The sequence below is a fragment of the Balaenoptera physalus genome (genome assembly GCF_965194825.1).
Source record: "Balaenoptera physalus genome assembly, chromosome: 14".
Classification (NCBI taxonomy): Eukaryota; Metazoa; Chordata; class Mammalia; order Artiodactyla; family Balaenopteridae; genus Balaenoptera; species Balaenoptera physalus.
The window spans coordinates 49,726,818-49,743,714 of NC_138893.1; the positions used below are offsets into that span (position 1 = coordinate 49,726,818).

General features: G+C 58.3%; 2 protein-coding genes across 2 annotated transcripts; both read left to right on the forward strand.

Moving 5' to 3' along the window:
* Nucleotides 1–675: 675 nt before the first annotated feature.
* On the forward strand, nt 676–2,704 carry NPM3 (nucleophosmin/nucleoplasmin 3). The gene is made up of 6 exons (XM_082425410.1): nt 676–831; nt 1,121–1,206; nt 1,447–1,566; nt 1,674–1,767; nt 2,126–2,247; nt 2,343–2,704. The coding sequence occupies exons 1-5, from the start codon at nt 714–716 to the stop codon at nt 2,236–2,238; spliced, it is 531 nt and encodes a 176-aa protein (XP_082281536.1). The 5' UTR covers nt 676–713; the 3' UTR covers nt 2,239–2,247; nt 2,343–2,704.
* A 6,325-nt stretch (nt 2,705–9,029) lies between these two features.
* Nucleotides 9,030–14,424, forward strand: FGF8 (fibroblast growth factor 8). The gene is made up of 3 exons (XM_082424045.1): nt 9,030–9,278; nt 12,450–12,556; nt 13,397–14,424. The coding sequence occupies exons 1-3, from the start codon at nt 9,065–9,067 to the stop codon at nt 13,685–13,687; spliced, it is 612 nt and encodes a 203-aa protein (XP_082280171.1). The 5' UTR covers nt 9,030–9,064; the 3' UTR covers nt 13,688–14,424.
* Nucleotides 14,425–16,897: the final 2,473 nt, after the last annotated feature.

A 16,897-nucleotide genomic window follows, 5' to 3' on the forward strand; every position in this document is an offset into this window, starting at 1 on the left:
AGCCCAAATTATGAGGCGGGAGTCTAAGACAGAAAGGTGTTCCTGGACTAGCGAGCCTCTGTCAGGAGCAGCAGTTAGTCCCACGCTTGAGCTAACGTGCTATGCTAGCAAGCACCAGCATCCAGCCAGCATCTGAAGTTCAGTGAAGATACGCCACCATCTGGATAGTGAGCTGAAGGGTTGTTAGAGCAGGGAGTACATCCAGGAGAGGATCGAGTGGTTGGGATACAAAGTACCCGGAGCTGGAAGTCTTCCTTCAGACTCCTCGGTTCACTTGAAGGGAAGGCAAATCTGAGCGTATTCGCTTTTATAGGAAAAACGCTGCACTGTATCTCGCCTTTGCTGGGGGAATTGGAAAGGTTTCCATTCTCAGATACTTCTTTAACGAAAGCTTACCCTGGATTGGGAGAGAGGGACACTAGACAGAGTGCACAACTAGAGAAAATGGAGGCAGGAACCGCCCTCAAAGTCTTGGTTGTTGAAGTGAGCAAGGACGTTAACATTAGTCCCAAGTTGATGCTTCTGTGATGTTACTTACTCTATTTGCGGTCTCACAGACGCAACAGGTCTGAGGCTCCTGAACGAAACTGGGCTGATGGAGCCCGGGACCGGGGGCGCCTCGCGAGCGTCTCCTTTAATAGGCGGGGCCGGAACCCCCGCGAGTCCCCGGCTTTGTACGTGTCGGGGGCGGAGCCGCAGACGGCCCTTGCAGCATGGCCGCCGGCGCTGCCGCCGCCTTGGCCTTTCTGAGTCAGGAGAGCCGAGCCCGGGCCGGGGGGATCGGCGGTCTGCGAGTCCCTACCCCGGTCACTATGGACAGCTTTTTCTTCGGTATTGAGGAAAGGAGGAGCTGAGGGTGGTGCGGGGGCAGAGGCAGGGCTGAGGAACAGGAAGGCAGATGGGTGCAGGACGTGGGTGGGGGCGGAGGGGGCCTCGCACGCGGCAGTTGGAGCGGAAGGGGGTAGCCAGGCTCCTACCCTAGTCGTGCTGGGCGAAGTCCGGGCCGAGCGCTCCAGGTTTTCCTGAGGAGCGGGCGTGTGGATGGCCGGTCAGTCCATGGCTGCACGTGAACGGGATTCGGAGAAACGCCCCCGCACACTCACCCTGTTCTCTCTTCCAGGCTGTGAGCTCTCAGGCCACACCCGCTCTTTCACCTTCAAGGTAGAGGAAGAGGATGATGCGGAGCACGTGCTGGCTTTGACCATGGTAAGGGGCGGGTAAGGGGGGTGGCGGGGAATAGGTTGACCTGAGCGGGCCTCTACCCGCGTGTCTCTTCCCCTCCCCCGCTTTACTGGGCGTCACCTCCTCTGCTCAACCCCCACATGGGGGTCCCCTGGCCAGGTGATCCAGGGACCCCTGAGGCTGGGCAAGTCGTAGGGTAGATGCCTCCGTTTGTGGTGTCCACCCTCACTGGGGAGACTCCGAGGCCCTGTGTACCCTTCCCAGCTCTGCCTCACCGAGGGGGCCAAAGATGAGTGTAATGTGGTAGAAGTCGTGGCCCGGAATCATGACCACCAGGAGATCGCAGTCCCTGTGGCCAACCTCAAGTTGTCCTGCCAACCCATGGTGAGTTCCCTGGCCATACCTTGGGGGATTGGGAGGTAGGAATTGAGGACTTCAGGATTTCTCACAAGATGGGGTGGGCCAGGCCTTCATCCTTGTCTTCCTCCCAGCTCAGTTTGGATGACTTCCAGCTCCAACCACCTGTAACCTTCCGCCTGAAGTCAGGTTCTGGCCCTGTGCGGATCACTGGGCGGCACCAGATTGGTGAGAGTCTTCTCCTTTGCCTCCAGTAGACTCTCCATCAGGACTCCTACTCCACCCCAGCCTTATCTCCCAATGCGGTTCCCATACAGACCCTGTATGCTGTGCCCTCCACTTACTGTCCTACTCAAGCCGTTCTTAATGGAACCTGTCCCAGCTTCTCCAGCTCCAGTGATGTGGACTCCTTTGCCTCTTTGTTATCTAGTTTAGTATCTGAGGTTTTTCCCACCTAGACCATAAGTTCTGGGAGGTCAGGGTCCCTACAAGCCTAGAGCCACAGGGCATGAATAAATGACCTGTAGTATGAAGGGGGTGTGGCTTTAACTTCTCTTCCTCCCTTCACTGCTTGTGTGTCTACCAGTTACTATAAGCAATGATGTTTCTGAGGAAGAGAGCGAAGAAGAGGGCAGTGAGGAGGAGGAAGCTGAGTTGTGCCCCATCCTGCCTGCCAAGAAGCAGGGGGGCAGGTTCTAACCCTCCCTGGTGAGTTGGGTGGGAGGCATGCCCAGCAGGGCCTGGGAGGGGACAGGAGGAGCAGATTTGGACCTAGATGCTGACCCCTTGTTTGCTCTCTTCAGGTCAGCTAGCTGCCTGCCACATGCACATGCACCAGGTTCCTGTACAAGTTTCAAGAATTTTGTGTCTTCTCCATTGAAGAGGATGGGTAGTGGTGGGGTGGGGTGGGTGGGGTTTGGTCTGGTGCTAGGAGAGAGGGAGTCCCAGTCTCCATAGTGCCCTGGTGTTCTAATCCTGTACCACACCCGGAGCTTCCCTTTTCTTCAGGAGTGGGAGGAACTCTGAACTTCCATCCTGACCCTCTCTCCCCACTTGCTTATGAGGTTGGAGGTCAGCATCTGATGCTCAGGACTACACATTTTTAACATTTTTTTACATTTTTGGATAAAGGTTGAAATAAAGTGGTGTGGAGTTTTTTCTGCAACTCATTTGTGTGGCTTCTTTCCCTGCTGGAGTGGCATTCCCCTAGGGACCACCAGGTGGCACTGTGGCAGCACAAAGGGTGGCCCTGGGCCTGGGGGAGGGTGAGGAAATGTGGGATCCTGCTCTTCCCAGGGCCCTGGGACTAGCCCAGGCCTGGGCCCCAAATGCCTTCCTAGAAGAGGACCTCCCAACACCAAGCCCGTTCCCAGTCCCTAAAGGTGGGGGAGGGCCATCCCAGGAGGTTATCAGCATCAAAACAAGGGGTCTGGGCCTCTGTCAGCACTCAGGCTGATGGGCAGGGGGACAGATAAGGGGGCTTAAGCAGCACGAGGAATGTGCATCCCTAGCCCCATGAGGGGGCTCAAGCCCTGAGAGGGCCTGAGAGGGGTAGGGTAGAGGCCAGTCTTTGCTTCTCCTTCCAGGCATGCAGGCCATCTCTGAGACAGCCTGGGCCCTTAGAAACCTGATTCCAGGGGCCAGATGGAGGGGGCTGGCCAGATTGGGTGACAGGGAAACCAGAATCTGGGTGGCCTGGCATATGGGGGTAGAGAGGAGACCCTGGGATTCAGCCTCCTGGGCTAAGGGGTTCCTGCCCCCCAGCCCTCTGCCTGGTCTGTCGGGGGCGGGGGCAGTCTCTGGTGCCTGAAATACGGTGGTTCTAGGGCTTGGCTGCTGCTGTGCCAGGAAGAGAAAGGGATGTACCTGGTGTGAGCATGAGTGTGTATATGACCAAGTCTGAGGTCAGCAGTTCAGCAGCTGTGTCGATTGGGGAGTGGGAGGGGTGGTCTCGGTGCCCCATAAACAAACAAACAAAGGGTTACCTCATGAGACAGCCTGGGGCCAGACATGCTGAGGAGGGACAGAGAACAGTGCCTCGTGGGGCCGGGCCCACTCCCTTCCACACCGGCCCCTGGGCAAAGGAGTGAACAAGTGGCAGGGGTCCCTAGATAACCCGAAGAGGCTGGTATTGGGGCAGGGGTGGTAAACTTTGGAGAGTGTTTCCCACAACACTGAAAAGCACTCCCTCCTCAACACATCCCTGGAGGAGTTTCCCTTCTCCCTGTGGTAAGGACCAAACAGGTCCGATTTTTAAACTGCCTTTTTCCTCAAGTTGAGGATAAAGGAAGATGATCCCTCTCTGTGTTGCGGTGATCAGGGTCGCAGGCCCCTTTCTCTTCTCCAGGACTTTCCTGAAGCTTCCACCAGGAACCGGGGTGGAGGGGGCAGCCAGAATAGAACCATTCACCTACTCGCGGCACGGGGTCAGGAGGTAGAGGGGAAGGTGGAGCTGGCGCCCTCTGGTGGGCGAGGTTGAAACCGCTTGTGGCCGTGCGGCTTCCCGCGCGGCCTCTCTAGGGGCTCTTAGGGGTACGCCGCGGTGCAGGGTCCTACGTGCCCCGCCAGTGGTCTGGGCGACTAAGGCCGACTTCATTCGTTCGTTCTTTCATTCACTCATTGGAAGGGCTCCTGTTAGAACCCTTCCCTTCCTCCTCTCGTCTATAGCCTCCAAAGTCCTTGGCACGTGCATGGTTGAAGGCGCAGTAGCCTGGCTGAGTGCAGCGAAGAGTCATCCCTCGTGGAAAGCCTCCCCAGCAGACATATCTACCCCCTGTGCGTGGCCCTGCCCAAATATTTACCCCCCGCGACGCGGCTGATCGCTCATTGTACGCCTTTGCTGGTTTCTTGGTGGGTCTTTCCCGCGGCCCCGGCCGGCGCCGAGCGCTCTCCTGCCCGCGGTGGGGGCCCAATCCACATCTGCTTCGTCCAGGAGTTTCCCGGCCCGACGGGGCGCCCGGCGGACAGAGCTGGGAATTGTTTTTTCTCCTTCCCCGCCCCCGCCTCTCCTCGATCCCCCTTTCTGCCCTCTCAGCGCACAGTAGGAGAGTTGCCAATTCACTTTGGCCCCTGAGAGCTGAGGGATGAAGGCTTACGCCGGGGTTTGCAGACTCTTGGAGGAGGGGCAGGACTGTATTTGGGGGGTGAAGTGGGACGACTCCCAGACCCGGGCCTAAAGTGTTTAACACAGTCTCCGCGATTTACATTTGAACGGTCGGCGGAGGGTCTGCGGCGCTTTGAACGCCGGGCGCAGGAGGCGCGCGTTTGAGCGAGCGGCGGTCCAGGCGGTCCCGGCCGGTTGGTGTGGATTTGAGGGGCCCGGGGTTGTGCTGGGGGGGGGCGACCGATGCACTTGGAAAGAGGCTGAAGGTGTGTGTTTAGAGGGGCTATTTGTGTTGGCGAGAGGTGTGTGTTTGTGTTTGCAGGAGGCGATGGACACTGTGTGTGTGTGTTTGTGTGTGTGTGTGTGTGTATTTGTGTTTGCGGAGTGTGGAGGCGGCCGGGAAAGGTGGCCGGCTGTCACTCAGCGATCAGGTTGACAGGCGCTCCCTCATCAGGGCCAGGGAGCTCTGATTGCAGATTCGAGGAAACAAAATAGCAATTGTAATTACGGGGCTTTGATAAGATAAAGGAAGGAGCGAGCTGGCCGGGAGGCGAGTAAGAGAGCAAGAGGAGAGAGCGGCCTGCTGGGGCCCCGATGGAATATTTGCATCTGTCACTCACGGGGGTGTGCCCTGGCAGTACCCGGCGCCTGATGCGGAGGTGTCCCTATTGCTGCCCCCCTCCTTCTAGAGACAGGGACTTTTGGAGAGATGAGAAGAATCCCCCCGAAATCGACGAAGGTCCAGTTGGGGGAAATTCTCCAAATATAAAGGAATTCTGGTCTGTACAGGCCCCTTGGTGGAGGTTAAGGTGTAGGACTCAAACCCTGACCTCCACACTTTTAGGCCCTGGATTTCTCACCTCTGGGGGAGAGGGAGGAGGGTGGATTAAGATCACTGAGGTTCAGCCCAGCTCCTTCAAAACCTTCTGGGGGCTCCAAACCAGGGTTGGTGGAGACAGCTTGGACTGTCTCCACCCCAGTCCGGGGAAGGACAGGTGCCCAGAGTGACTCAGGTTGTGACTCCAGGACTATGCACACTAAAGATGGGCTGGATGCCCTGACCCCTGTCTGGGTCCTGCTCCCTGCTGTTCTCATCAGTCTATTTTCAGAGGGCTGGGTCCCTGGTGAGGAGAAGGCCCTTCTCATGCTCTGCTCCCCATCTCTCCACTCATTGTTTAATGCATACAAATAAACATTTTCAAGGGCCTACTATGTGCAGGGCATGAGGTTAAGATGGTGAACATCTTGCCTGCTTGAAGCGGTGCAGCTGGGGAGTTAGACACCCAACAAGTGGCTGGCAACCTCTAAGACAGAGGAGCTCAAATGAAGGAAATGTGCTGGTCTGGGCTGTGGGCACTGGAGCAGCCCACCTCACCTGTCTTCCCCCAGTGGGCCCACCTCCCAGTGGGGTTGAGAGAAGATGGTGCAAACCCAGCCCTTAGCAAATACAAGTGCTCAGTAAATGGTGGTGCTTATGATTATTATCTGTTGGGAGTGTGGTGAAGGCAAGCCTCCCCGTGGAAGACCCACATGCACTGAGGTCTAAATGCTCAGCCAGTTTCCCCATTATTCATTCATCGAATACTAATTGCAGAACAACCCCTGCCCAGCTCTCTGCCATGAGCTGCAGCTTCTGAGCTAGTAAGACATGGTCCTTGCCTGGCGGTCTGTGTGGGCAAGAGCCAGTTGAGGGAACAGACTCCTGGAGGTGGGTAACAGGTGGGCTTGGGAAGTCTACTTCTCTGGGGAGGGATGAGATCTTGGGACAAGTCTTCTGACTCTGTTTTCCCATCAAGACCTCGCTCAGTGTTAGCGTTATGGCTGGGAGTGGGAAAGGTAGGCCACAGAGAAAGGGGAGGTAGGCAGAACTTTGCTGTGCTGCCTACTGCCTCTGGCCTAATGGCTTCCTGGGACCACCCCAAACCCTCCAGCCCAATCCCCAAGGACATGGCCGGGGCAGTAGGGCAGGGGAGGTCTTGGGCGAGGCCAGCAGCTGGGCAAAGCATCAGTGACTCCACCTGCTCCTCAAAAGTATCTGTCCCAGGGCACCTCTGCCCACCCAGGCTGCTCTCAAAGAAGCACCATGGCTCAGGGTTTCCCAAAGCCCCTGGAGGGAAGCAATGAGTGGCTGGGAAAGGCTTAGACGACTCCTTACCTTCTTGATACTCCCCCTCCCCCACAGTTGACACAAAGCCACCAGTCCATGTCTAGTACACAGTAGGTGTGTAAATACCTGTTCAATGCACAAATATTGGGACTCTGAGAGAAAAAGCCTGGGCAACCTGGATCTAAGTCCCTTCCCCGGGAAAAGTAGCTGAGAGCAGTAATTTTTGCGCCCTCTGCCTGCTGCTTTGAGGCGGCGGGGGGGGGGGGGGGACGAGGGTGGTGGTAGTGACTCTGGGTCTTACCAGGGACCTCTGGGCTCTCCCATATAGGTGGCTGTGGTTCCTCTCAAGCTTCAGGTTAGTGTGTATGGGGGCGGGGGTGGGGTACAGGGGCAGGGGTGATGGTGATAATGAGGGCAGGAAGGGGAGGAGAAGATGTTTCTCCATCTCAGGGCCTTCTTGGAGACTGAGCGAGACAGGAGAGACCGGCAAGGCGGGGTACTCAGCCGAAAGATGGAAGTGGGTGTCGGGTCCCCGACGCAAGCACGCACTGCCAGAGACGAGGGCACAGCAGTTCACTCCAGTGTTAGCGGCCACTTGCAGGCGGCGGGCCCAAGCGAAGCACACAGTAGGCGGCTCAGAGAACCGCCGTATAGCCTGAGGCGTAAGTGGACCGGGTCCCACGGTGGAGACCGGGCACCTTCCCACGGCGGTCCAGGAAGCTCCAGCCGAGGGTGTCGGGACTCCACGGGGCGGGAGGCCCGAGGCGCCCCCCATCCCCGCCCGCCTGCACCCCAAGAGCGCGCCAGGGGACAGGCCGGGGTTGGGGGGAGGCGCCCACACCGGCCGCCCCCGCCCCTCCAGACGGTCCCCAGACCCCTCCCCTCGCGCAGACCCCCAATCCCAGACCCGCCGGCCGCCCCGCCCCGGTCCGCCCCGCCCCCGCCCCGGGCTGCGTCCCGGCCCCCGCTCCCAGCCGGGGGCTGCGGTCTCCGGCCGCCCGCCCCGAGCTCCCCCCTCGCGCCCGGTGCGGCGCCCCCCGCCCCCACCCCTCCCCCTCCCCTCCCCCTCCCTTCCCACTTACCCACCCCCCCTGCCGGCCCGTTACCCTCCCTCCCGCTCCGGCTCCTCAGCAGCCAGCGGCCACCGGCTCCGGCTGCGGCGCAGAGGCACTCGGCGCGGCGCGGCGAGCTCGACATTCCCTGGGACCTGCGGAGCCGCGTCGGGATCGCCCGGGCTCCCGCCCTCGAGCCTTCCTCCGCCGCCGCCGCCCTCGGCTCGTCTGTCCGCGGCCTCCCGCGCACCGGCGTGATTCCGCCGGGGCTGTGCGTGCTCCCCGGCCGCGCGCCATGGGCAGCCCCCGCTCGGCGCTGAGCTGCCTGTGAGTACCGCCGCCCCGCGCCCCCGGCCGCGCGCCCGCCCGCCCGCCGCTCACCCTGCGCCCCTCTCTCCCCGCCCGCTTTTGTCTCCCACAGGCTGTTGCACTTGCTGGTTCTCTGCCTCCAAGCCCAGGTAAGGCGCGCTGCGCGGAGGCGGGGGCCGGAGCCGGCGGGGGACGCCGGGGGGCAAGGTCGGGCAGGGGCAAGAGGACCGACCCTGCGGCCGCGCGGCGGGCTGGAAGGCACCTTAGAAATGCAACCCCTAACTACCCCGAGGAGGGAACTAAGGAACAGAGAGGTAGCGCCTGCCTAAGGTCACACAGCCAGTGAGTGCCGAGGCTAGAACCCGAGGTCTCGGAGTCCAGCTCTGTCTCCCACGCCTCCCAGCCAGGTGGGGGTGGATGGGGAACTCTGCGGGCAGCCACACCCGGCCGCCGAGGATGGAGGCATTCGGGGCCCGGGGGCGTTCGTTGTCAGAGGTACGGTGGCTGTCGCAGGTACCCTCTCCGCGGCTCTCTGGGGAGACTTGCGGCGGGACTGGCGGAAGGATCAGGTGCCTAGGTCCTCTGCGGTCTCAACATTTGCTCCGTGAATTTGTCTTTATAAATGTCAGGGGTCGGGCAGCGCTGCCTCCCGACTTAAAAGCGCCCTGCTCTTCTAGGAAGGCCCGGGCGGGGGGCCTGCGCTGGGCAGGGAGCTCGCTTCCCTGTTCCGAGCTGGCCGGGAGTCCCAGGGTGTTTCCCAACAGGTGGGTCCAGATCCTTCTCCATCCCGGGCTCATCCATGCTAAGCTGGGTCTGTCCGACTTTCCTGGGTGGGGGGGGGGGCGGGTGACCTGAGCTGGTATGTTGGGGGGACCCCAGCCGGCTGCCTGGGGCAGTGGAGGGAGGTGCCGGGTGATGGGGGCCACTTGGGCCCCTGGGCAGAGTAGCATTATAATGGCGTGTTGTGTATTTTTCAATTTCCTAAAGGTAACTGTTCAGTCCTCACCTAATTTTACACAGCATGTGAGGGAGCAGAGCCTGGTGACGGATCAGCTCAGCCGCCGTCTCATCCGGACCTACCAACTCTACAGCCGCACCAGCGGGAAGCACGTGCAGGTCCTGGCCAACAAGCGCATCAACGCCATGGCAGAAGACGGGGACCCCTTTGGTAAGGCGAGCTGCACTGCAGTGGGGTAAAGGTAGCCTGTGGAATGGGCCCCTCTTCCCCAGGCTGCCCTGCTATGACTGGACCTACCAGTCACATCTGCGCTGGCCAGAGGCCTGCACGCTCCCCAGCTCAGAAGGGAAAGAGTTAAGGCGAAAAAGCATCTTGGGGGTCAGCTGGAGAAGAGAGGGTTGGGGAAGGGACCTCGGGGAGTACTCGGCCCACAGGTGCCCCTTCCCTGCCCAGCAGATGAATGAATCCAGGAATCTCCCTTTCCACCTCCCACTTTCATACCCCTCCCCACTGCAGGTGGAGGCAGAGGGTTCAGGGGGAGGGGGCCCAGGTTTAAGGGAAGCTCTTGAAAGAGGATATGTCGCCAGGGCCCACAAAAGGAGAGTGGGAAAGAGAAGGGAGAGAAATCCCTTCAACTCTCCCAGCTTGGGGGGGTGTTGCTGTGAACCTTTAAATACTTTGATCAGGAGGGTCAGTTACACATGGGGACTAGGCTAGGAGAAGGGCCCTCCCCTCTCCACTTGTCCAGGAACCCAGGCGGTCAGTCAGAGTGGGGCTCCTGGCTGCCGGTGGGGTGGTGAGTACAGGGAGCTACTGCGAGGTGGAGAGGCTGAGGACTGATTGATTTCTAAAGCATTCAATATTCCTTCCTTGAAACAAGGCCAATTTCCAGAGTCCTGGATGTACCAAGAGAAAAGCAAGCCCTCTGGGCTGCTGGTGTTGTTTTTAGAGAGCGATTATTGTGAGTTTAAAAACCTTTAAATAATGACCAAGTTAAACAAGCATGAAAGGAGAGGGGAAGACTCTATTAAAATGTAATAAAAAGGTGAGGCGTTTTAAGAGCTAAGAAGAAAAATGAAGAATGATATAAAACAGAAAAAGAACGAGGCTTTTTTTCAGATGTGGAGTTTGAAAGGAGTTGCAAGTCTGTAAATGTTAAAAAAGAGGTTCAAGATTGTTCTCTATGAATCTCTGGAGAGACCCCCGCGTCTGGCAGAGCGATTAAAACTCTTCTTACTTTCACCTTTTTTAACATTTCCTGAATACTTTCTCCTCTTCTCGAGCCAGTTTGGGGGATCGAGTATGTCTCGCTGCATTTTTTCTGCATCGACGTAGCTGACTTCCCTTCAAAGCTGGAGAAGGAGACATAATTTTCCTGGGATAAATCTGTCACTGGGGTGGAAGAATAGGTTTGAAAATGTTAAGCTTTCCAAAAGCCCAGTCGGGAAAACTGCTGTAAACTTCGGCCCCAGCTCCCCAGATCCATCCAGGAAGGAGAGTGGGGGCTTTCTGCGGTGGGGTGGGGCTGGGGGTGGCCTGCCTGGTGGCCGAGCTCCCCCGCTGGGCTGGCAGGGCCAGCCTACCATCCCTTTGTCCCTCCAAACTGGCTACTTGCTGCCCTTCTCAGCTTCCAAGGAAAGGGAATGAATGCCTGGCTCCTCCTGGGTTTGCTCCCATTGGAACAAATGGTCCAGCATCCTTGGGTTTTGGGGAGGGAAGAAGAGGCTAAGCTGCTCATGGGGGAATTCCTCTTCAGACATCAGAGGTCTGATGCCCACTTCTCTCCTTACAATTATAGGAGGCTTCCCAGTTTCCCTGGTCCCTGCCTGGTGGGCAGGAGCAGGAGCTGGAGGGCCCAAGAGCAAAGGCTTAGGGTGTATAGCCAGGACAGGAAGAATCTGGGGGAGAACAGCAGAGAAGTCCCAGTTCCTTCCTTATGGGCCCCAGGAAGGGACAGAGGGCTCCATCCCTATCTGCCCTGTTTGGCCAGAATCCTCAGAATGGAATCCTCTCCCCTCTTCTCCAGTCGGTGTCCTTCCTGGCCCTTACAAGTAGTTGCTCCTTGCCCGGGAAGGCAGACCAGGAGAGGGATGAGCAGACTGGCTGGGTCCAAGAGGAGGTGGGTGGGAGGGGAGGTGACAGCTGCATTTCCCTGGCTGACTTGGAGCCAGACTGGGGACTTGGCTACTGGGTCCCAGCTCTGTGCTTCTGTGAAGGGGGGCAGGTAGTCACAGGCTGGGCAGTGAGGGCTGCCTTGCTGACCTGTGCCCATCACCTCCCATTAGTTTCAGGGACAGAGAAGGTGCCACCTCGTCAGTACAGGCTGGGAGGCAGACCTGGGAGTACCCAAACTTCTTTCTCAAGGAGGGAAAAGGCTGCAGTAGGGAGGGCAGGAGACCCAGTGCCTTCTGTCCCATCCCGAACAGCTAAGTCGGCCCCCACTCCCTTCTTGGTGACAGCCTCAAAGGGAGGAGTTGTGAAGAGAGTGGACAGGGACCAGGGCTTCTGTGGCAAGCTGGCCGTCTAAGGGGAGAGGGGAATGGGAAGAAGGCACAGAATTCAGCTCCCTGTCTCCTGGCTCTCAGCGAGAGGCAAGCACACCTCCTCGCCTACAGAAAGTGTTTGGTCACTGGTGTGAGAAGCCCAGGGCTGCTGGAGGGTGAGAGAAAAGACTTTTGAGTTGTTGATTTCTGAACACTGGGGCTGGGGACCGGGGTGACTGGGAAGCGTGGGGAAGACATAGCATCCTCCCAGCTAGTGTCTGAGGTTCTGGGAAAGCAGCCGGCCATGGGCTGCGGGTGTAGGGAGAGCTGTCTCATCCCTATCAACTTCTCAGCAGAGCAGGGGTAGGGTGGGGTGGCCATGGCTGTGGGTTAGAAGCCGAGGCACCAGAAACAAGAGAGAGTGCTTTTATGTTTGACCTCAGGAGTGGAGGTCACCACTGCACCCCGGACGTTTGTAATGATCTATGAGGCATGTGCATATAATATTCTGAGTTGGAAGAATCCTCAGAGATCTTTGATTAGAAGCGGAATTCTAGTCAAATTAAAATTTACTTGAAGCCTCGACATAAAAGTTATTAGTCTGGTTTTAAAAGAGGGTCTTTTCAGTTTGATGGCTCCAAGACCCCTCTGCAGAAACCAGTTCATATGCCATGATCTCATCCACCCCCCTTCTGTAAACCCAGGTAAGGGGTCTGAAGCCCAGAAAGGAGACTTGACTTTCCCAGGGTTGCACAGCATGTTAGTGGCTGGAGCCAACGGCTTGGGTACCTGGCTCTTGGAGCAGTTGCTTCTGGGATGGGCCAGCTGGGATGGGGACATAGAGCACTGGGGGTCAGGGAGCTGCCAGTAACCACCCTCCCCCCACATTCCCTGACAGCAAAGCTCATTGTGGAGACGGACACCTTTGGGAGCCGGGTTCGAGTCCGAGGAGCTGAGACAGGCCTCTACATCTGCATGAACAAGAAGGGGAAGCTGATTGCCAAGGTGAGGTCTTAGAAGGAAGGGAGGGGGCGGCTGGGGCCTGGGGAGCAGGCTGGGCTGGCTGAGCTCCTCCAGGATCCCAAAAAGGTGGGCAGAGACAGAGGGCCACCTTGGGGTTACCTAATGATTGGATGGTGGGGGAGGTGAGGGAGGAGGAAACTGAGAGATGAAAAGCTATAAAAGTAAAGGAGGAAGAAGGCAGGCTAGGGAAGGGGCGGGGGGGGGGGTTGGTAAATTCCATATATCTTTTTAACAAATCGCCAAATTGCTTTGCTATTATGTCCAATTACATGGTACCAGCATTTGGAATGTTCAGTAAGCCGCAGGCCCAGCCCCTCGGTGGAGCTCTGAAATGGCCCCATTAGTCACGGCTCCTCTACAGCCTCGAGCTCCCCGCTTCCTGGGCTTCTGGGGCTTGGGGCTCAGCATCTCCTCACCGGCCTTCCTTCCCCCATAGGGTGGCAGCGCTGGGGCTGCAGGCCTGCATCCTGAGGGGCTGAGGGGGGCAGGTGGGGAAACGGGTGCTAGCAGCTTGGGCCAGACTGGTGGGCAGGAGGCCAGGGTAGGCAGGGGCTGGGCCCCCTCTCTGCCTCTCTGTGTTGGGGCCCAGCCCCTCCGTAGACAGCCATGTGTCACTGCTACCCAGGAGGACAGGAAGTTGCCGGGTGGGCTGCGAGTTGTCAGGGATTAGAGAGCGGGTGCCCGGGCAGGGGGTGGGGCTGCCCACCCTGCCATCTGCTGGGGTGCCCACCTGCTGTCTGGGGCCGCCTCCCCTCTGCCTCTGATGGGGGCGGGTTCCGGACAGAGCCCGGTGACACCGTGTCTGGCCCCCCCTACCTGCAGAGCAACGGCAAAGGCAAGGATTGTGTGTTCACGGAGATCGTGCTGGAGAACAACTACACGGCCCTGCAGAACGCCAAGTACGAGGGCTGGTACATGGCCTTCACGCGCAAGGGTCGGCCCCGCAAGGGCTCCAAGACTCGGCAGCACCAGCGCGAGGTCCACTTCATGAAGCGACTGCCCCGCGGCCATCACACCACAGAGCAGAGCCTGCGCTTCGAGTTCCTCAACTACCCGCCCTTCACGCGCAGTCTGCGCGGCAGCCAGAGGACTTGGGCCCCGGAGCCCCGATAGGCCCTGCCCGGCCCCTCCCCGCCGCTCCCAGCGCCGGAGGTTTCCTCTGGTGCAGGATGAGGTCTGCGCTACTGAAGGCTGGGGAGGAGCTGGGGGAGCCCTGGGCCCTAGTTGTTGATAATTGTTTGCTGTTGGGTTTTTTGTTGTTGTTTTTTTAAACAAAAGAGAGGCTCTATTTTTGTATTCCACTTGGCTGTGGTGTCTGACTTCTTAACTCTCAGGAAGGCCGGTGAGTGGCCTAGACTGGGATTCTGGCGGGGGTTTCCTGGGGGTGGGGGCTTTTTCTAGTCCCGCAGAGGCGCTCCTGAGACCCCAGCAGCTGCAGGGCAAGACTGCTAGGCCGCCAGGGGCTCCACTGCACCCCCAGGTGGGGGCAGGGAGGAAAGAGCCTGAACTTTAGGTCAGATCTTTCAAGGGCGGGTGTCAGTGGAGGGTGGTTGGGTATTAGTTGCTATTAAATGACTGAAATATTTATTTAACTGGCGTATTAAAAATGTGTGTTGGAGAGTGAGTCCTCCTGGGGTCAGCCCCCTCCCCCCGCGCTGCCCCAGCTGGCAGGCGGCTGAGAGATGCAGAAAATCAGGCAGCAGCTCTGACTGCAGCCTCCCTTCTACCTAAGGATCCACACCTGTTGGCCGTCCCTATCATTGTTGCTGGAGGGGTTTTCTTGGGAGGACAGAAGCAGGGAAAGGAGCAAGAAGAGGCTCTTAGCTGGTCCTGGGACCTCTCAGACATGGGCTTTTAATAGGAGTCATTGCTAACACTTCCCCAGGCCACCTCTGGGCCAGAAATGATGACTTTGCTAGGACCGGAGTTGTAATCATGGATTCAGTGGGTCCTTTAAAAAGTGCCTTTCTGTGTATGCCTCGGTCTGTGTGGGAGACAGATCAGAGATGCCAGAGCTAGTTCTTTCTGAGTACCAGGCTCCAGAAAATGAAAGAAAAGAGCAGCTGCCGGCGTCCAAGGTGGAGGTATGTTGGAGGGGGGCTGCCAAGGCTGGTGTTGACAATTGTGACATGAAACAAGTGTTAACTTTGGGATATCTGGTTTGAAAGCTATGAGCAGAAGGGGCTGAGCTCAGGCGCTGCAAAAGAGCGCAGTGGACTGTGGTCCAGGGAGAGGCTGCCAACCTTGGAGAGACCAGGCCTAGAGGGAGAGGAACTGACATTGGCCGGGAAAGGAAGCTCACAGGCCTAGAGCAGAACTCAAACTCTGGCCAGGGGGAGAAGCAGCAGGGGGTAAGTCAGAAGGACTATCCTGTGAAGAAGGACTGCTATGGATGAAGGAAGACCAGGTCACGCTATGACAATGGTAGAGCAGGTCATTCATGGTGTGGGCAAGAGGACTGGCCTGTGGTGGGTGGAGGGGTGGGTTCTTGGAGGTGGACTGGTGAGATTGGCATCACACCACCCAGAAGAGAGCCCAAGCCCAGAGGCAGCAGGTCTCCTGAGGTCAGAGCTGGCCCAGTCATCATACCTGAGCTCTCATTCTGGTTGCTTCCACTGCCTTCTTTGGGCTGGTCCCAGAGCGCAGTTACTGGATGAATCCAGAAACCTCTTCCCTCTGGGCCTCTGGTCCTTTGGGTGGAGGGCAACCCAAGGCTTCCTAACCACGTGGGCCTCCCAGAGTTGCAGCCACAAATCCCAGGCTCAGGCCATCCAGATGGATCAGGAATCCCAGGGCTCAGTGGGAAGTCTTGGAGAGGTTGGGGTACCATGGGGCCTCTTCTGGCCTGCTATGGGGGTGCAGGGCTCTGGATAGAGTAGGTTTCTCCTGGTGCATAGATACGGGGGATGTGGGGAGGGGGCTCTAGACATCTCTCTTCCAGCTGCCCCAGCTCTTAGTGCCTCCTCTTCTGCTCCATCCCCTCCCCTCCCCCTTTAATTAATTCTGGGTGAGCAGCCTGGCTTTATTGTGCAAGGAGCTGGGGTCTCACTGTGGGAAAAGTCACACCTTCTGAGCAGCTTCTGATGCCATGCAAATGAAGAGACCGTCCAGGAAACGCTTTCATCTGCACGGCCGCCTGTCCAGCCCCCAGCCCAGTAATTACCCACATTTCATTTGTTTGAGAGCAATTCCTGGGGGAAACCACAGGGTAGGAGGGAGTCTGGGGGGGTGGATGGAATGTCAGACTCTCCCTGCCTGTGATCCTGGCCACAAAGTGGGGCCAGGCTGGGCCAAGGTGGTCACTGGCTAGGCCAGAGCTACCCTGAAGCCCCCAGGCTGGGGATGCCTGAATACTCCAGGGTGGTGGGGTGGAACTGTGCCATGGTTGCAATGACGGAGAAGAGGTGGGTTGTCCAGAGAGCTGGACCTGCCTCATGGAGAAGGGAGAGATGACTGATGGGGGAGCAGAGGTGGACAGGAGGGTGGCGATCTGGTCCTTGAGGTGACCTGAGGCTTTGGGAAGGGGTTGACTCCCAGCAGGACCCCCAGCCAGGGACCCTGGGGAGCTGAGCCCAGAGCAGTGGGGCTGGGCTGGGCCGGAGCACCCACCACCTTGTTTATCTTTGCGTTGCTGCCTCCACAGAGCCCTCGCTAATGGGGTTTTACAGCCCACTCAAGCTGCAACTGGCCAAGAATCAATCATTACCGGCACTTAGTGGTTTGATAGTTAACAGCCTGAACTGAAGCCAAACTGGTTGTTAACTGTGATAACAACTGATTTCAAGGAGTTATTGCCGGCCCAATATGCTCAGCCCATTTATTTCGGGGAAAACAAGCAGGGAGCTGTTGCAAGGCCCAGAAAAGGGAGGAGGACTGGGCTTTCCTCAGCCAAAAGGCCTGCCACTCTGTCTAGGAGTGGGTGCTGGCTGTGAGGACCCTGGGGGCCAGCTGAGGTGTGCGTGGAGGCCTGGCCTCCCAGAACTCGCTGAGGATCTGTGTGTGGGCCCAGGTGATCCACGCAGAAGGCCCTCTCCAGTCCTCCCTTCTCCCCAGTTCTTACTTCACCCTGATTCCCCACGTCCCCTCTCCTTCTCTTCTTACAGTACTGGTCCCCGTGAGGCCCTCACAGGGACAACTCTCCACGGGGAGGAGCCCAGGCCTAGTGGCCAGGCCTCTACTAGTCCCCACTCAGCAAGTGGGCCTGGACCTCTTCACCCATTCCTCCCTCTCCCAGGGCTGCCAGAGCCCAGCCAAGTCCAAGCCAGAACCTCACCTTTCATTTCAAAGCCAGTGATGACTCCACCCAAGCCTTGACTAGAAAGG

Bases quoted from the DNA above. Each gene is read 5' to 3' on its own strand.
- NPM3 (XM_082425410.1), top strand. From the start codon at position 714: ATGGCCGCCGGCGCTGCCGCCGCCTTGGCCTTTCTGAGTCAGGAGAGC. The intron at 1,207-1,446 runs GTAAGGGGCGGG...TACCCTTCCCAG, and splicing joins ACGTGCTGGCTTTGACCATG to CTCTGCCTCACCGAGGGGGC. The intron at 1,768-2,125 runs GTGAGAGTCTTC...TGTGTCTACCAG, and splicing joins CACTGGGCGGCACCAGATTG to TTACTATAAGCAATGATGTT.
- FGF8 (XM_082424045.1), top strand. From the start codon at position 9,065: ATGGCGTGTTGTGTATTTTTCAATTTCCTAAAGGTAACTGTTCAGTCC. The intron at 9,279-12,449 runs GTAAGGCGAGCT...ATTCCCTGACAG, and splicing joins AGAAGACGGGGACCCCTTTG to CAAAGCTCATTGTGGAGACG. The intron at 12,557-13,396 runs GTGAGGTCTTAG...CCCTACCTGCAG, and splicing joins AGGGGAAGCTGATTGCCAAG to AGCAACGGCAAAGGCAAGGA.